Source organism: Microtus pennsylvanicus, chromosome 13, assembly GCF_037038515.1.
Source record: "Microtus pennsylvanicus isolate mMicPen1 chromosome 13, mMicPen1.hap1, whole genome shotgun sequence".
Classification (NCBI taxonomy): Eukaryota; Metazoa; Chordata; class Mammalia; order Rodentia; family Cricetidae; genus Microtus; species Microtus pennsylvanicus.
This window is the reverse complement of record NC_134591.1, coordinates 31,230,361-31,258,139: the sequence shown is the minus strand read 5'-3', so window position 1 is coordinate 31,258,139 and position 27,779 is coordinate 31,230,361. Positions and strand designations below refer to the sequence as shown.

General features: G+C 39.9%; 1 protein-coding gene across 6 annotated transcripts in view; it reads left to right on the top strand.

Annotated features, from left to right (window-relative positions):
- Positions 1-27,503, top strand: part of Caap1 (caspase activity and apoptosis inhibitor 1) — a 104,800-nt gene extending 77,297 nt beyond the window's left edge. For 2 of the 6 annotated variants that reach the window (XR_012907460.1, XR_012907459.1), the window contains 3 exons: positions 23,147-23,268; positions 23,887-24,009; positions 26,480-27,503. Coding sequence is in view for 4 of the 6 variants with exons in the window: in XM_075945705.1 (XP_075801820.1) it covers positions 23,147-23,268 (122 nt within the window). In the remaining 2 variants the exon portion in view is untranslated. Of the gene's footprint in view, positions 1-20,881; positions 20,951-23,146; positions 23,269-23,886; positions 24,010-26,479 lie in introns of those variants that run through there. The other 4 variants (XM_075945707.1, XM_075945705.1, XM_075945708.1 and 1 more) reach the window with 2 other exon arrangements.
- The last annotated feature ends 276 nt before the right edge of the window (positions 27,504-27,779 follow it).

Sequence of the window (27,779 nt, the reverse complement as noted above, 5' to 3'; positions counted from 1 at the left end):
AATTTCTTTGCAATATTATGGGTGTTACAGCTGTCTTGTATGAAAGAGAATATTATAGAGGACCCTATCTAGATATAATTTAATGGTTGTCATGATTTTTCTGGATTTCTAAATCATAATCTGTTAATTAAATTAGTGGTATGTAAACTTTTTCACTAAATAAATTATATATTGATGTGTGTGTACACATGCAATCGTATTGGGACTCATTTTCCAAGTATATAAGAAATGAAACAAAAAAGGCAGGCTACAATCTGGAGAGAACACATTTGCACAGAAAAGAAGACCATATGGCTGGGCAATATCCTTATGATAGCAAGATGTCCCACATATAATTAAGAAATTGCAAAATCTTAGTATTCTACAATATATGTAAACTATGGTTGCTTATCCTTGAGGTTCAGTGAATATTGGAGGTGAGATGTGTTGGAGACATGCAGAGGAAGTATGTATAACAGGGAGAGAAGTAAAGGCTAGCGGCATTCCGCGTGTATCCTAGCATGTATCACGTGATAAGTGATGCTTCTAATGATGAGTCGTCTGCAAGATGTAGGATTCATGTGGGATTTTGGCAAGTAGATTTCATTGCAGAAATATTTTGTTGAAACTATCCGAGCTTCTGTTCTTGATTTGCTAGGCAAATGTGACATCAACTTGAGGCAGCTGTTTGAAAACACACTATTAAATGCACTTACACGTATTTGAATTTAAATTGTGCCTTGGCTGCAATCACATTCTTTAACTTTGCTGGAAACAATGGGATTCTTTTCAATAGAACAGAATGAAAGGAGTGTAACAATAGAATGAAACAATAGAATGAAAGAAATAAACTTGTGTACTTCGGGTGCACAGTCCCTTGCTGTCACTTAAAGCGTGTGTTTATTATTGAAAGTTCCTAGAAGCCCACAGCTAGCGAGCTGGATTTGGTACTTAAGAGGCATGAATTACGCAAATCATAGTGTTTCATGTCTTTAATTCCAGTATTCAGGAGGCAGAATTCAAGGCCAGCCTGGTCTACGTAGAGTTCAGAAAACAGGGTTGAGGAGATGGCTCAGTGTTTTAAAGCACTTGCTACTCTTGCAGGGGACCCAGGTTTGGTTCCCAGCACCTATGTGGTGCATTCATAGCTCCAGTTCCAAGGAATCTGATGCTCTCTTTTGATCTCCATGGGTACCAGAAACATATATGATGTACATACATGCAGACAAAATATTTGAATGCATAACATAAATCTTAAAAAAAGCAATGCTCCCCATACCCCACAAAACAAAAGCAAAAAAATGAAAGTATAAATTCAATAGGAAACATCATTCAGAATAACTGCTTGTTATGTTTGGCAGATAAGTGACATAGTTAACAAATACTGCTTACAGCTCTCTTGCTCTCCCGGATATTCTTTTCCACGGAAACAGTTGCTATTATAGGTCTGGTATTTATAATAATATGAATAAGAGTTTGTGTGTGTGCGTGTGCATGTGCGTGCACATGTATGTGTGTGTGTGTGTGTGTGTGCATGTGCGTGCACATGTATGTGTGTGTGTGTGTATGGTTGATTGCAGCTACATGATGAAAACCCTCTGGAGGCCTGGTCAAAGTGAAATTTTATAATGCATTTTTCATGTAACAAGTATGTGCAGAATACCTTATCTGTAAGACTTTGCCTCCACAACAGTTAAGAAGCCATGCTCTTCTTACTTACATGAGCTTACTGTCTCGGGCTTTCAATGAACATTCTATCAGTGCCTTGTTTTAAATGTGGGGTTTGTGTTATTTTGAAATGGATGATCCCACATTTGTGTTCACAGCGGTCCCTGTAAGCATCTCAGGGTGATGATTGTGACAACATCAGCAAAACATTAAGCCACAATGAACTTGAAATGTGATTTTCATGTTTTAAATGTGTGTATTCTTTTTTGTAAAAGGTAGGGTTGTAGAGTGGAGAGAATTTCCGATTTTTATGTTTAATTGCACTAACAGCGTGTGTTGACAAGTCATAAATAACAGTCACTCGGAGGGACTAAATAAATTGGTTTCCACAGGCAGCGATTCATCTTCTGTCTTTCATTGCCATCAGGCTAAGAGACAGCTTCTTTCTGTCAGCTGATAGGAAAAGTATTTGATAGTTTAACAGCCCCATTTCTATTCTTACAATAGCTATCTTACCTTCTGTATCAGTTACATTTAAAATATTTAAATGCAGTAATTAAATCTCGGACTTGTATTTAAAACTTTGCAAATTTGTCACTACTCGGTCTGGTACTTTTCGGGAATTCTGGTGGGGTGGAAGAGTGCTGGGCCAGCAATGCTCCTTCGTGGATTTCTATCACTTTCATCTCCATTTTGTTGATATTCCCTTCACATATGTAAAGGTCGCCCTTTAAAAGTACAGTTCAGTGACTTATCCAGAATTATGATATGTTGTTATCTAAGTCCAGAAATCATTATAATCTGGAAAAGATGCTCTTTTCTTCTCCCAGCCTCTGGCAACACTGATATTCTATTTATACTTGGGCTTGCCGACCAGGACATACAAATAGAAGCCTGGAATGGCTTTTTAATTTTATCATTCCTCTGCCCATATTGTCACATGTATCTATACTTCATTATATTTATCCCCAAATAGTACTCCATTAGCAGCAAACTCTAGAATTTTCTTTATCGCTAATTAAGAAAGAACTGATTACAGTGTGGTTTACTGCATTTTCTTCCTATTATGCTTTCATTTAAGAACATTGAGATTCTTAGATTTGTCATTTTATTTCTCAGGTCACATTTGGAAGACTTAGGGCCATCATTTCTTCAAATATTCTTGTGGCCCTTCATTTTTCTTTGAGCACTCCAATTAGACAAATAGAATGGTGATTTTAGCAAATCTCACTAATGCTCTGTAACATTTGAAAAATCATCTATTTTTTTAAACTCACCAACCCAAGCTGCTGTTGACCCCATTTAATGCGTCTCTCATGTTACACACTGTGGTATTTCTTCTAAGAAAGTTGAGAGACACCTGTGTATATTGTCCATCTCTGTATATTGTCCATCTCTGTATATTGTCTGGACTTGTAGGAATCAGTTCCAAACCTTTTGAACAAGTGCTTTGTCCTCTTAATTCTAGCAATTGTGCCAGTTCTGGGCTTGTTTAGGTTGTGTTGGTACGGAGAGTTTCCGGGTTTCTTTGCAGACCTAACATCTTTTGATTGAACGCCACTCATTCTGCATGTTACTTTGCTGGGTGTACCACATATTATTTGCGTAAGTAGTCATGGACCTTTTTTTTATCAAGACGTAGTTATTGTAAAGAGTCTGAGGCTTTCTGTTCTTGCTTTTGATATCTGGCAGGCAGAACTGTGTCTCATTCAACCTAGGGCTAATTATTTCCTGGAACTGAGACACCTTCAGTCTTAACCCATTAAGCATTAAGACTCTCTACCTGGCTGCGTGAGTAGGGACTGTGCCTGGCCTTGTGGGGGCTACGGCTACTCCATCCCTTCCTTGGCCTCAGGTCTCTTCAGCGCTCAGTTGCATGTTTGTGGGGATCTATGAAGTCGCTTCGGCGCTCAGTTGCGTGTCTGTGGGGATCCGCGAGGTCGATTTGATGCTCAGTTGCATGTTTGTGGGAATCTGTGGCAGGTCTTGCTCTCTCTTCCTGTGGCTTTCCCCTCTGCTGCGCTTCCCTGAGAACTCTTGCTGCTCCAGTCTTTCTGAATTTAAACTTTACTTCCTCAACTGAGGGAGTGATCTGTGCTCTATGTGGGTCCGGTTCCTCTGCTCTGCGCCCTGGACGATTTCGGAACAGTCCTAGGCCATACCTTGGATGTTTCCTTCTTCCAGGAGTCCGCCTGTCCTCTGTGTTGCTATTGCTGCTGAATTCAGGACTGCTGCTTCAGTGCTCTCCTTTGGGTTTCGGTTGTTCCTGTGGAGGAGTAAATTCATTTCCTGTTACTTCGTTTTAACCAGAAGTGGAGCTTCCTTCATTCTTGGTATTTTCACCGAGTATAGAATCCTGCCTTGCCTGCCCTTGCCCCTCGTGGCACTCGGGTGCTGTTCGATTGATTGCCTTCTGGCCTCCGTAGTCTCTAAGTCCACGGTATATAAACTGCTACTTTTGTGTGTAATATGCCAGTTTTTGGACTGCCACCCCTAAATATTTGCTTTATTTTTTTCTTCTCATGTTCTGAGGCTTCAGTTACTTATACATTAGCCTTTTGGGCATTATCACAAAGATCCCTGAGGCTTTGTTGAGAGAAAAGTTTTTCTCTTGTTCTGATTAATTTACTAGACTATCTTAAAATTCACTAATTCATTCCGATTTTACCTCAGTCTTGCTGATAAGCCTCTACAGTATCCTTTAAAGTCTTTTAAATTGTCCATTGCAATTATGAAATCTCCATTTGACTCTTTTTTGCGTGTTTTCAGTGTTTCTATTGAGACACCTGTTACTTCCCTGGTCCAGACACTACTTTACTTCAGTAAGCATGGTCGAAGTAGCTGTTGCTTTATCTTTAATAGTTCTAATATCCAGGTTGTTTGTTTACCCTTGGAAGTCTTTAAAATACGACAAATTAATGTAATTTGAATAGATATATCACCACCTCTCAGTTAAGCAAAGGAATAAAGGAATGCTGTTAGCACTCTGGGAACTCTAGGGTTTTTGCATTTTATTTCTTTTTTGCATTGGTTTTTGATTTGTTTTTGAAGAATGAGAATACTTAGTGTGTTTACTATTCTGTTTTATGTTTATGATTACATTTATCTTTATGACTATGTTTACAAGGGAGATAAATTGTCGAATTCTTGAGAAAGAAGAGAACTAGTAAGGTGCTAGACCATCTTAGTCTCCACAGCTTCGTCCTTAGAGCCACAGTGAGAGACTAAAACTGACAACCTAGCCACTCAGGCTCTTTTTGGAGCTTTAGCAGTGTATTTTGACGCCTACACGTGTACCTGTTTAGAACTGTGTTTCATATCATGCTAAAAGAACAATGACAGAAAGGTATATATAATATTTTTGTTGGCGGTGGTTATTTTTTTAGTTAGTTAGTTTAGTTAGTTTGTATTTTGAGACAGGCTCTCATGTATCACATGTGGGCCTGGGAATCGTTTTGTAGCTGAAGATGTTTTTGATCTTACTGCCTATACTTGGAGTATTAGGATTACAGGTGTGTATCACACACCCAGTTTATACATGGCTCTAGCATGTCTACCCAGCAGCTTGGGCCTAATTCTGCATGTAAGCTCTCTGCCAGATCACTACATTCTCAGCCTAAAATGTTCCTAGTATTCATAAAATAAGAAGTTTGAAAATATTCCAAATATCCATCAGTAGTACAGGGAGCTTGTGTTCTCTTCATATATTAGAACATTAATATAGCAATGAGTATTAGCAAACAGCTGCATCTCATAAGGAAAACTTCACAGCGGTAAAGCTGAGGAAAATAAATCTTACATGAGATGGACTACCACAAGGACCCTTTTATCAGCAGAGTGACGGGTAAATTGCTATGCTTTCTTTGTAGATCCTTCTAATAGTATTATTTATGGATTGTTCTGTATTATGCTTCATAGAGAAATCCCTGTCTTATGTCTTACTCTTTTAGGAATATTATCTATTTGGTTACATTTTTAGCATACTAAAATGTAATTATTTTTCTATATTCCACATTTAGGAGAATATTGGACTTCTTCATTGAATTCTGAGTTTAGTTTCCATGAGCACATCCTCGGCTGTCCTAGAGGCAGTATGTATCTCTCTCGAGTTCACTTTCATATTGGAGTGATTCAGTAATATTACCTGTGTGTTGTGTAAGCGGTCTTCTAGACACTTTCACAGGAAAATGATTTCAAGACTTTGCAGAAGGAGATTTAAGATTATTCTGATATTATACTTTTTTTTTAAAAAAGAAATTGTCATTGCAGCTAGTGAAACATGCAGAAGCAGAATCATTGTACAAGAGTTGGGACCTCATCATAAAAACACCGATTAAAAGCTGGGCAGTGGTAGTTCCCTAGCTGTCAGTCCAGAGTCCACGAGCTCCCATTAGCTTGTGTCAGCTCTCTCTGTGGTTTACCCAGTCATGATCTTGACATCTCTTGTTTATATGACCCCTCCTCCCAGGAGCTCAGCCCAGTACTTGACTGTGGATCTCTGCGTCTGTTTCCATCAGTTACTGGATGGAGGTTCTATCATGACAATTAGAGTAGTCACCAATCTGATTACAGGGAAAGGCCAGTTCAGGCACCCTTTCCACTATTGCTAGGAGTCTTAGCTGGGGTCATCTTTGTGGATTCCTGGGAATTTCCCTAGTACCTGGTTTCTTTCTAACCTCATAATAGCTCCCTTTATCAAGATGTCTCTTTCATTGCTCTCCCTCTGTCCCTTTCTCCCAACTCAGCCATCTTGATCCCTCATGTTCCCACCCTCACCCCTCCCCTCTACCACCCTTCCCAGTTTACCCAGGAGAGCTAAGCTATTTCTCCTCCCTGGGGTCCTCTAGCAGCTGGTTGGCCACCCCCTATTTCTTTTAACAGTGAGTTTTGACTTAAGTCATCTGTTTTTCCTCTTAAATATTTTCTCCAAAAGAGATAGTTATGCTGTTACAAAATTGAAAAATCCCTTCTGGAACTTCTTCATTGGTGATAAAATACTATGCTATTATCTTGTTTTTTTTTTGTATTAAAGAAATAAAATTTGAAACACTTGGAATAACAGCAGCTTATAGCCCTTATTAAACAGTAAAAAAATGAAAATGAATGTACAGTCTGTTTTATGGTTTAAAATAATGTTTATATGATGACTAGAAAATACAAAGGCAGATGCTAGTAAGTTCTCCCTTAAAGTATAAAAGTACAGTAAGTTCATTTAAAATTTATTTATTTATAAATCAAATGGACAGGTAGGCCATGAATCTGCTGCCATCTTCCCATAATAAATAAATAATTGAATTAAAATAATTGAAGAATATTCAAAAATAGTTTTCCAGGCATAAAGCATATTTTCTTATTTTGATTCTCAACGTGCTGTTTTTTTTTCATGTAGTTCAGGCTAGCCTGGAACATGCTGTGTTCCTATGGTAGTCTTAGACTCACGAGCCTCCTGCCAAAGCCTCTCAAATGTTGGTATTAGAACATGAGTATTCCTCTAATCTTGGAAATACGGAAATGTTGAAGTCCTCGTCTTTAACAGGTGCTCTTTCCTTCCACCTATGAACAGAGTCTATGACTGATCAATAATTCAGTAGTTGTTTTGGCTCTAAATGAAAGAGATACCATTCCTAAGAATTTATTATGTATGGTTTTTTTTGCCAGTGAGCGAGCAAGACAAATACATAGCCATCAGTGCTGACTGGCTGGTAATTTCTGAAACATGAAGGCGCGGCTGCTCGTCAATAACAGAGTTAAGGGAATCATGGAGAGTTTGGCAGAGATCAATCTCTAGATGGATGAATGCTCTGTAAGCAAATAGCGGCTCGGCTTCCAACTTTTAAGGACGCCCTTGTCTCTAAGCAAATGCTTGGGTAGCAGTAGAGATGGCAGATTTTCTACAAGCTAATAGGTCAGCAGCTGAGCATTTTACACGAGGACACACTGTATTTTAAGTGGGAAGCATGGAGGATTATCCTTCTCTGTTAGGCCTAGAAAAACACCTTTCCCCGCTATCATGGAAATTAGCTATGACTGTTCGGTGAGTTTAATTTAACAATGGTGTCTTGGGATGAGAAGTTGATATAGGTTTTGTTGATGACTTTCAAAACTCTGTTATTAAAACTTTGGCAGCCTTGTTATTTTATTTCAGCCATATTTATAAGGTTATGTTATGTGACATGTACTATGTATATGTTAGTTTAATTTGCTTAAAATCATACATACATAAAAGCATACAGGGGCTGGAGAGATGGATTAGTGGTTAAGAGAACTGGCTGTTCTCCTAGAGGACCCAAGTTCAATTCTCAGCACCCACATGGCAGCTCATAACTGTCTGTAACTCCCAGATCTGATACCCGTACACAGACATACATGTACACCAATGCACACAAAATAAAAAATAGATTATGTTTTTAAAAAGCATACATACATATTATGTTGTTTGATACCATTATTGGGAACATGTGAACGAACATCTACTCACCAAGATAGGGAACTGACAATAAACCAAAGTAATGATACCACTGAAATTCAGCTTGATGAACCAATGATTTTTATTGGGGCTACTTGTAGGAATATGGGTGAAAAGTAAAATGACTCAGTGTCAGTTTTATTACCAAGAACCTACCCCAGCATGGTTGACGTCTCACAAAGACAGAAACCTGGAGCATACTTGCAGGCGGCTTGATGTGTTAGAGTGGTTTTTCCAGGTAGCTCAACTGGTCTGAGGGTCTTCTAGGCAGCTTTTGTCTGGCAGTCTGCTCTGTATATTTGCCTGTGGAATAAGAGGCTAGTGCACCTTGTCAATTTCAGGGACTTCCTAAATCTTCTGAGTTGTTTACTTCCTGCTACTTAACAGTGTTGTAATATGAGCAGCCACTCTGTAGTAGTGTGGAGCGGCGGGACACTCCCGGCCGCCGGGCTAGCTTATGCCCCGAAATAACAGCACACAAACTGTATTCTTTTAAACACTGCCTGGCCCATTAGTTATAACCTCTTATTGGCTAGCTCTTACATATTGATCTAACCCATTTCTAATATCCCCGTGATACCACGAGGTGTGGCTTACCAGGAAAGAACTTAACCTGCATCTGTGTAGGGTGGGAGAATCATGGCGACTGCCTGACTAGGCTTCTTTCTCCCAGCATTCTATTCTGTTTACTCCGCCTACCTAATTTTCTGTCCTGTTAAAGGGACAAGACTGTCTCTTTATTTAACCAATGAAATTAATACAAAACAGAAGACTCTCCCCCATCATAACAGGCTCCTTGCAGGAGGGAATTTTATGCTTCTTTATTTTATTTCTTTCTATTTTTATTTTATGTGTGGTATTTTGCCTGCATGTGTATCTGTATACCACATGTGTTCCTGGTCCCTGTGGGGGCCAGAAGAGGGTACTGGATACCCTGTGTTATGGATAACTGTGATACTGCATATGTGTTTTACGAATAGAACCTGGATCCACTCTTTAGAACAGTTTTAATGAGCTTTATTTTTAACATGGAATGTTTATAACATGTTTGAAGCACGATTAATAAAAACTCAGAGAGGGAAATTGTGGTTCAACTTGAAGACCAGAAAAGCAAACCAGCCAGCCACCGGCTCTTATCTCAACCTCAATCCAAAAATGGTGATCCTGCCTCCAGGAATCTCAGAATGAGACTGAGCCTGAGAGCTGTCTCCTCTTGTTTTATAATCCTCTCTAGGGCTGAGATTAAAGGTTTGCATCACTGAGATTAAAGGCATGCACTGCCCAGTTTCTATGGCAACTAGTGTGGCTACTGGGATTAAAGGTGTGTGTTACCACTACCTGCTCTGTAAAGCTGACCAGTGTGGCTGTTTTACTCTCTGATCTTCAGGTAAGCTTTGTTTATTAAAATAGAATGAAGAGGCACTACAGTGTTAGCAGTCCTTCCTGCCCTTTCCACATTTTTTTTTTTTTGTAAATGCCCCACAGGAACTAAAAACTCATAGTGTTGTCTAAGATTCCTGTGTCCTTCTCTGGAAACTGCCAGGATTTCCAATTCTTTGAGTTAAACAAGGAGATGATTCAAAAGTGAGTAAATGTGATTGAACTTTCAAATGAAATACAAACCTGAATGATTCCTTTTCTATCTCTGAGGACAAGGAATGAGGTGTCAGGATGATCTGTGAAGTGCCATTGGCTCTGACACATATAGGCCAGGCAGGAAGAAAATTTTAAATAGTTAAAATGTTATGTCACATGTGTGGGTGTGTGTACACACACGTGGAGACCCGAAGAGAACAGTTGTGTGTCTTCTATTGCTTTCTGCCTTGTTGGTTTGAGATGGGGTCTCTCACTGAATCAGAAGCTTGCTGTTTTTGCTACGCTAACTGACCAATGACTTCCTGGGGTCTGTTTGTCTCAACTCTACCATGCTGGGGCTACAGGCGTGTGCAGCCATGTCCAGCTTTTTACATGGCACTGGGGATTCAGAGTGAGACTGTCATACTTTCACAGAAGGAGCCCTTACCTTCTGAGCCATCGGTCTCCCCAGACTCCTCATGCGCGTTTTTAATAGCCTTCCTACAGCGGCTTCCCCCTTGTAGTGCTTTTTATAGACATGTTTGTGTGTTTGGAAAACCTTTGTACATCTGGATAATTTTTATAGCTTTTTACATCTAGAAGTTTTATTGGGTATATCACTTCACAGGGGCAAAATCCACCATGGGAAATATTAGATAACTAGGATAGATAAACTCGACAGAACTGTAAAGAGAGTTGAGTCTCTATTATAAGGTACTGCTTCTTCTTAAGCATCGTTCCTCCTGAAAGAATTTGTTCTATCAATAAGAAGGTAGACATATCCACTTTTCTTATCTGTACATTTCTTGTGTTTGCTAAAGGAAATATTATTTACGCTATTATAGCCGAATAGGGCTATGTGCACCGTTGGTACCTCCTGAAGTAGAAGTATCTAGAAAAAAAGAAGAAAGTTTGACACTGAAAAGGAACTAGACACTGGAATCTGACCTTTTATGCAGTAAGTTGAGTGTGCAAGGATAAGAAATATGAGCTCTTCTTTTTTGCGGGGGAGAGGAGGGGGGACAAGGTCTTATGTAGCCCAGACTGGCTTTGAAGTTGCTACGTAGCAGAAGATGACCTTGAACTTGGTCCTCTTAACTTGCAAATTCTGGGAATGCAGATATTTACCTCATGCTTGGTTTAGGTACTTCTGAACATTGAACCCAGGCTTTATGCATGCAAGGAATCACTTTACCAAACTAAGCCACATGTCAGCCTCCTGACTGTCTTGTGCACAACTGCATGTGTCGGGCATGTGCAGAGACAACTGAGATACAAAATAGAATACTTCAGTGTTCCAGATCCACGTTGTGAGATCACATGATAAAAGATTTTATTTCAAGCACCTGATCTCTAATTCCAAATATCTCGAGCCAAAGACCCTAAGTGAATATATAACAATATGGAACATAGAAATCTTAATATTTTTTGTATACATCAAGCTATATTATAATAAGCAAACCTAAAAGAGATCATGAAAGAACCAATGTACAGATGGCTTCTCTGAGCAGGCCAGGGAGGGGTCACAATTTTTTGTTTATTTTGAGCCAAGAATTCTTTATCCTAGAAACCAGACAAATGACAGTTTGCTTCAGCTGCCTTTTAATGATCAAGTACTGCAGACTAGCATGGTTATTCTGTGTGCATGTGAGAGGAAAGAGAATATTCAGTCTGGAAACTTCAGCTGGAGAAGAGTGGGAATCTAGAGTAGGCTAATCTAGATTCAGAAAATGCTAGGAACCAAACCTGTGGAAGTGTCTTCTTTCCCTCTCAATGTGTGTCTCACCTCTCTACATGGTTTTAATGTGCATCTTCCTGACAATTCATGGTACTTTTCATGTGATCCCTGCTCACTTGTGGATGTAATTTTTGATTCTGAATATTCCCCCCCCCCTTTTTTTTTTGGAGACAGGGTTTCTCTGTAGCTTTGGAGCCTGTCCTGGAACTCCCTTTGTAGACCAGACTGGCCTCGAACTCACAGAGATCCGCCTGCCTCTGCCTCCCGAGTGCTGGAATTAAAGGCGTGCACCACCACTGCCCGGCCTATTTTCCCCATTTTTAAATGGGGTGTTTGTCTTTCTGTTGTATGGTTGCAGCTCCTGCCACAGTCTCGACCCCCGTCCTTTGTTGGACACGCTTCATCAGCGTTTCCTCAGAGGCTTGCTGTCTCTATCATCACTCTTCTTTTTCTTCATGATGTCATTTGATGAGCTGAAGTTTTACATTTTATTGGTTTCTGTGATTTAGGCACATATTCTCCTTTGCTAAAAACCTTGTACCTTTAATGTTTAGGCATAGCTCATTTAGTTCTGATTTCTGTCTTAGTGATTTTCAGAGTAGATCTTCTAAAGAAGTATAAAATAATAGCCAGTTAAAATTGCTTTTATTTAGGAACAAGTAAGATTAACTAGATCATGAGAATCCTATTAAATGTCTCTCTTGAGAAAATGTATGCAGGCATGGAATTATTAAGACCAGGCCATTTTCATAGTTCGACTCTGCCTTCCAGCATGTGCTTTAAGAATACTAAAAGTTCTTCTGATGAAAGGGGGACCTTGATTTGCTTTAAGCAGAAGAGGTTCTGGACTGCACATTTTTGGGTAAAGGTCAGATTAGCACAAGGAGTCCCTCCCACGGGGAACCTGTGAGGGAAATATGCTGGCTGCTTTCCTCCTCATGGCCCCAGTGGTCTTCATGCTTGTTTTCTCTACACTTCTAGACTGAAATAGTGTGACTGGCCACACTCCTTCAAGCTAAGATTGTAGCTTGTGTCTGCGGGAGGCATGGTGATTGATTTTAGTTGTCAACATGACTGGTTTTAAAGTCATCTGGAATCAGACGTCCAGATGTGTCTAGCTTCCAGAGGGGCTTAACTGAATGGGGAGACCTACCGTGAGATGCAAGCAGCATTATTCCATGAGCAGGGGCCCTGAAATAAACAAAAAAGGAAGAAAGGAGAAACCAAGCGGAACACCAGTGTTTCTTGCTCTATTTCCTGTTTTATTCAAGTATGGCTAGGTGAGGAGTCGCAGCCGAGGACCACTTTGCCTTCCTCACATGATGGACTGTACCCTCAAATTGTGAACCAAAATTACCCCTCCACTGAGTTGCTTTTCAGCTTTTTTGTTGGTTATTGCAATTCTGAGGATTCATCCCAGCCCAACACTGAGGTGTACATCTAGGTCTTCCGTAGCGTTTTGTCTCAGTAGTGAGAAAGGTAACTAAGATGTGGGCGTGGTTCCCATCTGCTACCTAAGAGATGCTGATGAGTGACAGGCTATTGGATATTCTCTTCAACAGAGGGCGGTGCTCATTTACACTCTCACATAACATTTGTTCTGAAAATAGAGTTCCTGAAACTTAAGTCACTGTGGATTAACTTTTGGCAAGGCCGAAACAAGGGAAGCTTAGCAGAGCGTAAAGCCTCAGAGTGTTGGGAAGCCACACATGGTCACAGTTCTGCATCAGGTCTCTGCATATTGCTTCCTTTAAAATTTGCAGTGAGATTCTAAGTTTTCCACCTTTTAATACCTGGAAATGCTGACACCGTTTGGCCATTTCTTCAAGTTGTCTAGGCAGTACACCCAAGTAAGGTAAGAATATATTTCCCAAATCAAGGAACATTCCTGTGGAAGATTGGACTGCTGCATTCAATATGTTCTCTGAACTCAGACAAACCACAGACCGGTACTGGTTGTGTTTTATGCCATTTTCACTGGTGATAGTATCCCATATTGTGATGTCTTCCCAGAAGAATTTTTTTCCTTGACTCAAAAAAAGTTTCTAATATAAAGGTTATATTATCAACAAATGCTAGTTTGAAAGAACCAAATAGGATTTTGAAGATTACCCTTCTTTAACAATGCCTTAAATTTTTATCTCCTTATCCATTCCGCATTGCTTTCTTTCTCAAGACATTATGGTTTATTGTGTCTCCAGCAGGTACCTTGCATGTGATTTACACAGTGAATGGCCCTGCTTTCAGAGCAAGTTAATGATATAATATCCCCATTTATATTCAGAGCAGTCAACACTCTCTAGCTCTCAGAATAATAAAAGCACCTGCATTTAATATACATGGAAGAATGGGAAGGCAAATAGCAGATAAGGCACAATCAGGTAAGTGTAATCAGATAAAATATCACAATATTATAGTAGATCAGCATCTCGTAATGACTTGAATTTTGAAAGACTGACAAACAGCATGGCCTAAAGCAGCCAGGCATAGTCATTCTTAGCAGCTCTTTCCAGAGCTGATTGCTCCTCTCATGTGTTTTCTGGCAGATTAAGCAGGTAGTTTCTTATTTTAACTCTTCTAGAACTACAATGTCACACAGAAAAACATCAGCAGTCTCCTTTTGAGACTGTATCAGAAACAGAACTAAGTGACACACCCGAAAGGAAACCTTCCATTCCCAGCGGTTATCTCAAATTGATCCAACTCAATTTTATTAAAAAGCAAATAAATATTGCAGTCTGGGGCAGAGCTTACGTTTCTACATCAATCTTCGCCTGCATGAAATTGACATTTTCTTCTTCCTTTAAACAGCAGAGAATGGTTAGGTGACCAGAACCTGTTCTTCAAGGGCATCTTCACATTTGACCATAGCCATCTGGTAAACCTAGCTGTACACCTTAGTACCCCATGAGCCCTAATGTGTCAGAACCCCGTGGATTCCAGTGTAAAGTACTGAATTTGCCAAAATCACAACTAAAAAGACCCAGTTCATAGGGTGGGATGTAGCAGTTTTCTTTGTCTTTTAAGTTACTCTATGTTGGAGACCACTGATCTTTTCATGTAATTCCTTTCACCTGTCTGGGTGTTAGCAAAGCCTGGGAGTGTAGGTTGTGAGACATGGGAGAGCCCAGGTCCAGAGGGGCTGCAGCAAATCTGTGTCCAGTTGAGAGTTTGCTCTAATGTTGGTGCCCCCCTGGCTGCCTCCAGAACTGAGAGCATGTTTCTAGATCCATCTATTTGCCTGCAAATTTCAAAATGTCATTATTTTTTTTCCACTGTGAGGTACTCCATTGTGGAAATGTACCACATCTTTATCCATTCTTTGGTCCAGGGGTATTAGGTTGTTTCCAGGTTCTGGCTATGACAAACAATGCTGCTATGAACATAGTTGAGCATATGTCCTTGTGGTATAATTGAGCATTCTTTGGGTATATACACAAAAGTGGTATTACTGGGTCTTGAGGTAGGTTGTTTCCTAATTTTCTAAGAAATGGCCTTACTGATTTCCAAAGTAGTGAACCAGTTTGCATTCCTAACAGCAATGGACGAGTGTTCCCTTCACCCCGCATCCTCTCCAGCATAAGATGTTATCAGTGTTTTTGATCTTGGCCATTCTTATAGGTGTCAGATGGAATCTCAGAGTTGTTTTGATTTGCATTTCTCTGATGGCTAAGGATATTGAGCATTTCCTTATTAAAAAGAACATTGGCAACTTTAGCAGGGTTATGGTGTCATCAGTCCCTTATATGTTCTGTATTCTTTTTGTTCTCCCAGTAATACAGGCCAGTTAGAATTTCGATTTAAATTAACACAGAGGGGTGACTTAATCTACCCAGGAAATTTTTCATTATATTCTGAGTATGATTTCCTTTATATTACAATGAGTGTAAAAGAACTGAGTTTCAGAAGGTTTTGAATGACTAGAATAGAAAGCATAGAGGAGTTTGTGGAGAATCAGAGATTAATTATAACCCTGCTTTCTAAGCATTCTGTTTTGTATGTTTATTTCCATATAATCCATCACTGAATGCTTTGGGGAGATGGGCTAAGATTTGCATTTTACAATTGCAATAGTGAGTCGCTTCAAGGTCACAAGATGAAATCTAGATTATCAATTTAAACATGAATTGCACAATCCTGGACGTTGAAAGTGCCTCCCCCACTTTCCATTTTACTCCTTTGAGACTTACAGGGAAAAATCAAAGAAGCCCATTATTATTATTTGAAGTTGTCACTGTCTGAGTCCGGGCTGTGACAAGCAATGCTAACCACGTTTAAAAAACTTGTATCACTGGTCAGATTTATGGTAGGCAGCTTAGGCAAAATGTGCTGGAGACCATTCCAGCTTTCTGATTGCAAACCTTTCTGTTTCTGCTTTTGTGTACATGATGGAGATAGTGCAGCCAGCATTAATTTCTGCTTACTCTGGCGTGTCTCACCCTCAGGGCGTCCTCTTGCAGGCTTAGGTTGCTACAGTGAGGGCAGTTATCAAGCTACCTAAGGAGTGGCCTGATTATTGGTCACCCCAGTTATGTAGAATGAACTGTTCCATTGTACAGCACACTGCGCTGCAATTGGGTGTGAAGCGTGAGCCTTCTTGACCGAAGACTTTGGCTTATACATACCGTATTTGGATTTGTGAAGTCCTGACCCTTTTTGTTTGTTTTTGAGGCAAAGACTCACGTGTCCAGGCCAGCCTCAAACTTGCTGCATAGCTGAGGATGACCTTGACTCCCTGTCTTCCTGCTTCTAGCACTGAGTGTGAGAATTACAAGCATGCACCTCCATGCCCAGTTTGCCTAGTGCTAGGGATCAAACTTAAGGCTCCATGCGTGCTAGACCAGCACTCAATCCGTGAGCACAGCCCTCCCCTGAAGTCCTGACCTTTTAGAAATGACAAGGAAAAGAGTAAAACATCTGCGAAAACATGGAGGTGTGATGTCTCCCTAGAAACTGTATGTAGTTCTTTCCTTTTAACTACAGCTTTGGGTTGAAGATTTTTGGTGACAAAAAGTTACCATTTAATTTCATTTCCAATGATATTTGAGTCCTATACCCTGAGAGAAAGGCTTGATTTTGTACATTCTGAATGTGAAGGTGGCCCTTCTCACGTTTCAGAAACCAGAGATGGTGCAATCTTCTGTCAGTTTTCGCTGCTCATTTCTTGGAAGACATTGAGCTTTTGATTTCGGCTTTCTGGTGTTAAAGGCAGAATCAGCCCCTGTGAGGTGGTATCTTGATTTCTTTTTTGAACATAGCTTAGATCTGTTTGGTATCAGAATATCAGAATCAGAGTTTCTAAGAGTTGTTAATGCCAGAAAATTGATAATTTCCACAGCCGTGGTCTGAGACCTCCGGTGCAGGGAGCTCACTTGTGGAGGGGCTGTGAGGGTCAACCTGGAGCTGTAGGTGTAGGCGGGCTCTGAATGTCGCTAGCTAGGTTCACCTGCTTCTGCCTCTTTGAGTGCCAGGATTAAAGGCATGTACCACCACTGCCTAGCAAAACTTTCCTCCCTCCCTTCCTTCCTTTCTTTTTTTTTTTTATAAAAAAGACTTATATGCATGAATATTTTGACTGTGCCTACAGAAGTCAGAAGAAGGCAACAGATACCCTAAAACTGGTTGTGATCCACCGTGTGGATCCTGGGACTGGATCCTCTACTTTTAACCACTGAGCCATCTCTCCAGCACTCTTTTTTTCCATCCTATTTTAAATAATCTCATTTAATAACTTCAGGTAGATTTCAGAAATTTTGTTATTTTATAATATGACATAATGATCCAATTACAAAAAGTACTAAAATATATGTTGAATTCTTTTATACTCTATATGTGTGTACGTGTATGTGTGTATATGTGTGTGTATAAGTTGAACACGTTCATTCTTCCTTCCATTCATTCCCCCTTCTAATGAACAAGTATATTTCATTGGAGATGAAAAATGGCTAAATATAAAAAATGATCAGTGGAGAAAGCCATCTGAAAAAATAGTAACTTAGCTGACTAATGAGCATTCTGATTAACATATTCTTCACATCTATCAGTACCAAGGCTCAGTATGCCTCTGTTCCTCTCCAAATTAATAGTGACAGGCACCAGGACCCGGTTAATATTTGAGTAGTCTGATAGGCACAGGCAAGCATGCTGCAGAGAAGAATGTCAATCAGGGTCAGAGTCGCCTTCCTCTCCTGTCTGTTGAGCAGCAATTCTCTTCAGGCTCTTCTCAGCCTCAGCTCTCTGAGATTGCCTATTCTCTCTCACTTCTCGGGCCTACTGAGTTCTGTTCTCATTGTTTCTAAGATGCTCTGAGCAAAGTGTGTTCACTGGATGTGTAGATTACTCACAGGCTCCTGGATGGTAGTGTCTCTACCATTGGACACATAGTCGGCACTGATGCAATATTTGCTGAACAAATTCTCTTTTGTTAGCATGCAACAAAATGACGTGAAGTCATAGGGAGCTTTAGATGTGGAAGATAGGAAGTGCTTGCATTTTCTAGTGTGTTACAAGGCACAGAAAGTTGCCTATGTTTCATAAATGTGGGTAAACGCATTGACTTGGTGACGGTAAGTGAATGGGACTGTTGATGGAGGAAGGTCATTGGTTAAAAAATAAAGAAACTGCTTGGCTGGCCCTCATAGGTTAAAACATAGGTGGGAGGAGTAAACAGAACAGAATGCTGGAAAGAAGAGGAAGTGAGCTCAGAGACCCCATGCTCCCCTCTCCCTGGCACACGTGATAGCTCTGCTCTCTGAGGCACACACTATGAAGCTCTGACCCAGGATGGACGTAGGCTAGAATCTCCCTGGTAAGCCACCTCGTGGGCTACACAGATTATTAGAAATGGGCTAGTCCAGGTGCGAGAGTTAGCCGAGAAGAGGCTAGATATAATGGGCCAAGCAGTGTTTAAAAGAATACAGTTTGTGTGTTGTTATTTCGGGTAAAGCTAGCCGGTGGTGGGAGCTGGGTGGCGGAATGCAGCCCCGCAGCTCCCACAACAGACGGTCGTGTTGGCAGAGCACAGTGGGGCATGACAAGAGTTCAGTCCTGGTGTGACCTGGCCATAGTTCTAGGACTTACTCTTTTTAGACCACCCTCCCTTAATTTCATTAAGTAGACAAGAAAAGGTAATCTTACATGAATTCCAGATCAGGCAAGCTTTGAAACGCTGTTCATGTTTTAATGATCTTTTCAGGGATTGTCTGTCACCACGAAGAGCTCCATCCTGTTAGCCCCCATAAAGCTTTTGGGCAGTCCTGTACTCGGTTTCAGTCTGAGGTCCTCTGGGTACTTTTTCTTTGTTTTTCCTGTAGGATTTACCTTGGGCTGCAGAGAAATTTGAACCCATTGTGGTATTAGTTGGTCCCATCCTTCCCATAGGTGGCCTCGTTCACCTCTCCACTGCTCCCGTTGCTCGCTTTGCCCCTACTCAGAACTCCTGGCCTCTCTCCTGCCACCTGTCACCTGCAGCTGGCCTACAAGAACGTTTAAAGCCCTTTGCCCCGTCCTTTCTCTGTCGATGTGAAGTCTAAGGTCCTTTCACCATGGGTTCACCCACCCCTGTCCCTACTGTCACGGCATGTGTCCATCTTGAGTATGGAGGTAGCAGTAAGTACCGCCATTGAAGGTGTACTATGTGCCTGTGCAGTCGCCGGCCTTTGCTTTGACCGTCTCGGAGTCTGCCCTGTTCCTACAGGGTGGCTGCTTTAATTTTACAGATGAGGAAGCATCCTCAGATTGCTTAAATAACCTGTCCCGATTGTCCAAGATCAAAGCTGGTGCAGTTTCCAGTGTAGCAAGACAAGTGCCGGCCTCTGCATGTCGTCAGTTCTTCCTCATTGTCTTCATGTCACCGTTCGTTTCAGAAGCAATATTGTGTCACCGCGTGGCAAGCATGTCACCATCCTTACACTTGCCACTGCCCTGCTTTATTTGCTATTATTTATGGTTTGTTTATATTATACAAACTTGAGCTCTCAGAAGAGTGTGCTTCCAGCCCTCATTCTAACATGTTGACTCTAGGCATTTTTGTTCTTTTAGTCTTTCATATTGTCATTTTAATTACTAAGTTATTTTATCAGATTGGTTTATCATAATTATATAAAGTTTAATTTTTGTTGCTACTGCAGAGCATTTGGAATATTTTTATTTTGAGATAAATTATAATATTTATGTTTCTTTTGAAAATAGGTGGTAATGTTGGCTTTCAAAGAATTTTTTTTAATTTCCAAAGAACTCCCATGGACTTATCTCTGTTTCAATAATAACATTTTGCACATATTGTTTTAACTAATCTCCCTTTATTTCTTGAGAATATTAAAGAAAATTTCAACTATCTTACCCTTAACTACTAAATACTTCAGCACCTACTTTTTAATGCATAGGGACCTTTCTAAGGCCATCCAATTCTCTGTAACTGCCATCTCAAATCCAAGTTTAAATTTACATGAAAATAATGGATAATTTTTTTCATTTTGTTTGTGTAAATTAGGGTCCAAGTGCAGGCCACACACTGCCTACAGTTTGTTGTTATGTGGTTAATACATATCATTAAATAACACACACACAGTCTCCCTATGTACCAGGCCTTCATCTGTGAACCTCTTGTCTCAGCCTCTGGGGTGCTGAGATTACAGGTGTTTGCCAGCCCCATTTATAAACGTTTTAATACCTTCAGCGGGTTAGACAGAGAGTGGTCTTGTATCTCACCATCTTAATACTGACTGTGTCCTCAGGATGCTCCTTAACATCCCTATCCACTGTAATTGTTTAATTGCTAGTTAAAGATAATGGATTTAATATGAATATAGCTCAGTTTTTAATGAAGAATACTAGGTAAATGTATTTTCAAGTTGGGGCCAAATTTAACACCCTTCTGAGCACATTTCACCAAACCATATGCTCTTCTTTTTCCCTTTAAAATCGGAGCTCTGGATACATGCACCCCCAGAAAAAAGCATTAATGTTGAGGATCCCACGACAGTGCTAAGAGGAACGTGAGTGGAGATGCTCATGGCAGGAGACTCGGAGAGGACAGCTGTGAGGGCTTTAGTCAACAAGGCCGCTTCTCACTGGGAGCCAAATTCAAACATCTGAGGCTTTCTCTTTCATTTTATGGGGCAGGCTGTGAACCAGAGAAGCTGAATTTAACTTTGATCTGTAAATACATTGTTTTCTCACTCTGTAACTTCTAGTTGTCCATTTGCTGCTTTTATTACCATGTGTGGTATAGACAACAGCGCAAGGTTACTCACAGAAGCTGAGAATCTGAAAACGGAGGTGATTTAATAGTAAACTTCCTAATGCCGTGGCTTACAGTTACCCTTTGTTCCTAAATAGTTGCCCAGCCTAAGCTTGACTGCTAACCATTCTTCTTTATTTCTCTTAAGCAATGGCTTTGCTTTGTTTTCATTATTACTGAGAATGAAGTCTCTCTCTCTCCCTTCTGTCTCCAGATGGCTCTTTCAACCTAAGAAGCAATTATTTTTCTTTTAAAATGTCTGCAAGTATTTGAATTTAAACTGGTAAGTTACATCATTTTTCAGTATTTCTTCATTGACCTTATAGTACTTCTCATTGCTTTGATAATCCTCTAATATTTTCACCATGCGTGTAAGTGGTCTGTGTGCCAGGAGCAGTGTGAATTCAGAAGGCGTGGATGTGTGCAATGGTGGCATGTACCAGTGCGGCTGGGAGGAGAGAGCAGCATCGTGGGATTTGTTGTGTGTGTTTCTTCCCTGGAACAATAGAGAGAAACGTGAAATTGAATGGAGGCTGTTGCTGTAGGCTTGAGTTGATACAGAAAACTACAGTGGTTTTAAAGATCCCTTTAAATGTTCACATTGGATATTTCTTAGGGGTAGAAAACCCCAAGTTTAAAACACACTGTTTTATTAGACTGCCAAACCCTTTTGTATTTTTCTTTTGTTCTTGGTGGAACTGAAACCTCTGAGTTGTTTTTTGTTTGTTTGTTTCTATATCAAATGGACACACAGTTTCTAGTCTGTTTCAGTTTTTCCTCAACCTCTCCTTTTTGTTAAATTTAGTAATTTTTATAGGAATAATAAGCATGTAATGTAGGAATGATTAAGCTAATTTTTATTTGTATTTGTAACCTTTCTATCATGAACTATAGTCTCATTTTATAATATATATATATATATATATATATATATATATTTGAGACAGGGTTTCTCTGTGTAACAGCCCTGGCTGTCCTGGAACTCACTTTGTAGACCTGGCTGGCCTCAAACTCAGAGATCTGCCTGCCTCTGCCTCCTAAGTGCTGGGATTAAAGGTGTGCGCCACCACTGCCCAGCATTTGTACTGAATCTTAGTTCAACACTGTCACAATATTATCTCTGGGTAAATGCTAAAAAGCCATCGTGTTAAGGCCTTAGAATATCATGGTAAAGCATGAATCTTTGCTGTCCGTTCTAAAATGCACATAAGAGGCCCTGCAGCATGTGGCTTTTCCCTGAGTTCCTCTCTCTCATATACATACACACACTGTAGTAAGTAAAGTGAATAAATTTATCCACTCTTTCTATGATCAACCTTGAACTCTGATTCTCAGACCCAGTGTATGGAAACTATACATACGATGACTCCTAAAAGTGTGGATCTCTCTGACTCGAGATCTAGCATGGGCAGAGTTCTTAGAAGAAGAAAGAATCTCTTCCGTTGTTCTATTTGCTTATTAAGATTCTGTCTTTTTCAATGCCTTTCTTATGTAGACTTCTCTGCTTTGTTTGCCATAAGATCTCTGTAGCCTATGCTGGCTTGGACTTCACAGTTATCCAGGCTAACCTTGAACTCGTGGTCCTCCTTCCTCTTCTTCCCAAATGGAGTTGCCAGTGTAATTATACCTGCTTCATGGACTGGGTTCTTAATTTCTGTGAAGTTATACCTCTGAGAAGAACTTTTATGTGGTCCACGGACACAATTTTCTCTGTGTTTTATCCTATCAAAGTGCTATCGAATAGTCTTTTTTTTTTGTGAATGTATGTCCTTTGTAAGCTGTGGGCTCCCAAGCAGTGCTGAGTCCATATTCATTTCTTTCTATTGAGTAACAGCTCTGGTTTTAGGCAAATAAGAGAGTAAATTTCTCTCTGTTTGGATGAAGTTAAAATATAAAGCCTTGACTATCAGACATGAATCATAATCCTGCTTAGACTAATATATTATTTGAGTATATCAAACACTACACGATTAATCTTAATCATTTCCATTCTTTTAAAATATCAGCAGTTAAAAATTACATATCTTATTATTAAAAATGGTTTGAGCTGAGATGTAATCTCCCAAATGAAGGAATAAAAATAAGAACAGGATAAGGCAGAGAACCATTTTTCTTCCTAAAAACTTGAAATAAATTGAAATCAAAAAAGTTACACATTGTTAAATAAATCAGAGGACTTTATGACAGCGCTAATATTTTATAACAGGTTTTTGACTTGATTTATGTATTTAAAATAACTAGCAAAGTATTCTTTTAATGCTAAAACATAAATTACAAATGGGAAGCCTTGATTTATGTTAATGGTGGATAGTGTATGGGATGAGGCAAGTGATTGCTAAGTTTTGCAGTATTCCCTAGATGGGGTGATGGAGGCACAGAGCACAGAAGATGCTGCCTTAGGCTCCATTTGTTGACTTGTAAGTGCAGGCTGTCTTAGGAAGTGAGGGAATCTTGATAGGAACTTTCACTTCTGTTTCAGATATCCAGATGTTTGTGAAAGCTGCTGGAGAGGTCTCAGCTACTCCACGTCACCATGGCAGACCAGATGTATGCAGAAGTCTGCAAGGAGAGTGTAGAACTTGGAGCAGATTGTCTTCTTAGGTAAATCTCCGGTCTCTGATATTTCCCTATAATGTGCAGGTCACACGGCCATCCAGGCAACACCGCTTCGCGTTTTCATACGTCAGCCTCAGGACCAGCCTTTTGTTGGGTTTGTGTCGTGCAGCCATCTTCCTGATCGCTTTGTAGGACTCCTTAAATATGCCTGCCCCAGAGAGTTCTTTCTGGATCTCCGTACCGACAGAGACCCCTTACCCATTGCCCTCTTTACTCCCTGCCACTTTAAAGAGAATTCTTTCTTAGTGCTCTCACATCTCATGGTTTGACTCCACCACAAATTATCTGTGCTGGGGGAAAAAAGTCCGCGTTATTAATTCCAACAGCAGTACCCTAATAGCAGACAGTAAAGATGCTAGAAAATTATCAGAGAAATGAACAAAGATCTGTGAGACTGCATTTGGAAAGAGTACCTGAATTTAGAAAGGGTAAGAAGCATTGCTTTAAATGAACACAGCCATACGCCCAAGAGATGTCTTTACAGATGCCTGACTGCTTTCTCATTCAAACAAGTTTCTTGTGATGCTTCAGTAGGCAGACTGTGGTCTCACAGCTGTAGCCCCGTCCCTCCCACAGAGGCTCTCAGTCTCCCTTTGTCGGCAGGTGCACACAGACTGACACCCTATGGACACATGCTACTGAAATGAACCAGGACTGCTCTGTGCCTCCAGAGCCCTGCCTGTGCCTACCCCTCTTCCTTTTCCACCGAGGAAGTCAAGTTAGCAGGTAAGCTAGCGAGGGTGAGCATAAAGCCTTACAGGGACCACCTTAGGTAACACAAACTTATCAGTAACAGGCAAGCAATAAACCAGTTATAAATATTAGAGACTTTTTATAGCAGTGAATTACTTGCTACAGTTAATAAAGACAGAGTGTTTTTGCTGTCACAATGATGTCATTTTTTTGAGTGTATGTTTTAGCAATTGAACTTGAACTTCTGGGAAGCATTTTATTGTTTATGGAACTTTTAGGGAAGAAAGCAATGCATGTAGTTGAGTCTAAGTGGGAGAAGAATGCTTGGGAATAATTGCCGTAGAGCCCTTACGGATCCTTGATAGGTGTGGTTTCGGAATGATAAGCATAAAGATTATTGATATTTAAAGTGAGCCAAGTCAATGCAAAGGTCACACGTCTTTCACTTATAATGCAATTTCATTCAGTTAAAACTAATTGATTTGTTAATATTTTCTACCGTGTATTTAAAATACACTTGGTAATAAATTCCAAGTTCTTGAAAGAAAGAAGAAAATAACAGTACAATGACTTTTGTGTCTCTTTTACTCTTATCTGGAGGACACTGGTATAGGCCAGGAAGTTCTGGGAACAAGATATATTCAGGAAATAAAGCTGCATGTATGTGCTCAGTTGTTTCAGTTCATACCATGTCCATATGCCATGTAGATACAGACACATATTTACTTCCAGGCTACACTGCTAGTGCGCCATGAGTCCCCATATGTTTTTCACTTGCTAATGTTAATATCTTACGTAGCCACATGCATTTACTAAACTGAGGTATTTGCACTGGTACGTCATTAAGTAAGCTAACCTTCTTTTTCAGACTTAATGAACTTTTCAAATAATGGGCATCTTTTTTCTGTTTTGGGATCTAATAATATTATATTTACCATGTATGTATTTACTAAGGGATAAAATATAAGGGAAGAGGCAAAGACTTTTATGAGTACTCAGGCATCAGTACTGTTAGCATTCAGCATATTTTCTTTCTAGCCCATGTACATTAACAAACACCACACACATTTTTAGGGCAGGCTTAACACCTATTTTTAAATATTTTTGTAACTCTTGTTTTAAATATTTGTGTGACAAGATCCAACGATGGGCCCTAGGCTGGCCTAGAACTTGGGCCATCTTATCTCAGTCTCACAAATGCTGGAATTCCAAGAGTATGCTGTTACACCTCGCCACCCACCTATTTTTATATTATCTTCTCTCAACATGTGGATTCCAGGAGTGGACTTAGGTCAACAAATATATTGGCCAATATGCTTACCCATTGAGCTGTCTCACCAATTGTTTTTAATTACTTAGCAAATCACAAATATTACCCTCTGTAGTTTCACTTTGAGATACTTTTATATGTCCAGTTTTTAAAATACAGGTATTCTTTTGGTTAACATTATTTGTTCATTGTTCCTTTCCATTTTTTTTCTTGCAAGTGATACTATGATGATTTTTAGTATACATGAGTTTTGGGCACTATCCATATTTTTACAGATCAGAAAGAAGAATGTATCATGTGAGAACCTAGGTACTCCCCCAATTTGTTTTTTATTTTAAAATCAAGACTAATATATTTAAACTAAACCGAAAGCTCTAAGTTTGAAAGTGAACCTGTTTCCCTGCGGGAAGGAAAGCCCTGGGAGGTACTTGGACCCAGGCAGCACTGCAGGAATTGTTCGCACACACCTAGGTACAGGCAGCTGCAAGCCTAGGCTTTGCAGAGGCATTCCAAGTAAGTGGTCCCATCATCACAGCCGATGCTTGGGCATTTCCTGTGGCTGGCCAATTTTACTTTTAGGGTTTTGCAATTTCTTGGTCCCCAAATAGTAAGTTTTATTTTTAGGTAACAGACATCAGCACCAGAGAAAAGGACTCTGATTGTCCCTGACATTCAGAACAGATAGTTCATCGGCTCCTAAGGCATAAGTCCTATAGTGTCTAGGCCTCTTGAGCTGTAGTTAGAGGATATTGTCACACATGAAGCAGAATCAAAGCAAGGAATCCAGATGTCTGTCTTCCCGCCCCCAGAACCAGAGACCGTAACAACTGGACATTGCGAACTCACTCTTGGAATAAAGAAATTGCTCTGCCTGGACTAAAATATGGAGAGTGGGGGCCAGGATGGCTTCTGAAGTTAAGTAGGCTTTATATACCCCGAATCCAGTACAATTAGAAACTCTTTGATATTAGGTAACTGAGGCAGCTCCTTAGTCTGAGCTTTCTTGACACAGCTAGATGTTGATTTGAATGTCTTGTGAAAATACCTGGTGTTACGGTATCTGACATACAGTGTGCACTTAGATGAAAGGTTACTCAATGAAGGACGGGTGAATGTGCTCCCTAGCTGTTTGAACATCTTATGTTTTAAATAGTTATATGGCTATTTGTAATAGAAAATATAATAAATATCAAAGAAATGACTTAAATATCCATTTAACTCTCTTTCTCTCAGGGTTGCAGACACATAAACAGACTCTGGTTAGAATTTATTGGATGAACAGTCAGATCCTGAGATTTAGGAGTTGAAGCAGCGAGCAGTTTGATGATACGAGCTGTGGATCCCTGGGGCCTCGGAAGCAGATGGTTATGGATCTTTCGCCTGGACTGTTGATGCCTTTATTCCTCATCTTTAGTGACCTGTCACCAGTTGCCAGGAAGACAGGGCTGTGTCCCACAACTTGGACACAGATATCACTTCTCTGATTTAGGAGAACTTCACAGGGCAAAGGGAATGTTGGGCGACTAATGTATTTTAAAGTATTTTGTATATTTTACTTGAATTATTTATGTAGTATAGAGAAACTAATTTTAGATATGACAGATGTTATTAATTTAGATAACAGTTTACCATAAAAGAGAAACATAATATTTATGTGCTGGGCTGGAGGCGGAGCTCAGTGGTGTGCTTGACTAGCATGCATGAGATCCTGGGTTCAATTCCACGAAAACCTCCTCCCCTTTAAAAAGAAAGCAGAAAATATTTACAGGATGAAATTTCAAAACTTCACTAAAAGTTTTTAAAGGTTTTGTTGAGGCTTGATTGACATATTCTGAAGTCCACATATTTGAAGTCATGGCTTGGTATATTTTGGCACTTACGACGCACATCCTGACAACTGCCACCATAATGAAGACAACAAGGTCTTCCACCCCTGGATGTCTCCTTGTGCCTTTGTGTTCCTCCCCTCAGTCCCTGCTGTCCCTAAGCACCGATTACTTATGCCTCTTAGACTGACTCGCATTTTCTAGAGTTCCCTATAAATGGGATCATGCAATGCATATTCTGTGATATGGCTCTTCTTCTCAGCACAACTGCTTTGAGACTCATCCGTGTTGCGCTATATAACAGTGTTCTGTTTCTTTATATGAGCGACTCATACTGAGTGGATTATACAGCTTGTTTATTTATTAGTTGGCAAAGATTTTACTTATTTCTATTTGGGGATGTCATCAATAAAAATAAGAATTTATGTACAGGTGATTTTTTTTGATGTGTTTTCATTTCTTTAGGGTTAACTAGAAGTAGAATTACTAATTGCCAAGCAGCAAATGTATTTAGCTGCCAGAGAAATGAAAAATTAAAACCATAATGACATACTTATTCAAATGGCAGGATGAAAACATAACTAATAATTTCATATTATTATGCTCAGTTTAATAGATGGAAAAACTGAGGCTCACATTTGAAGAAGGCACTAAAGTCTCAGGTTGGAAAGATGGGGACTTACGTATCACTTATCCCCTTTTCTGTC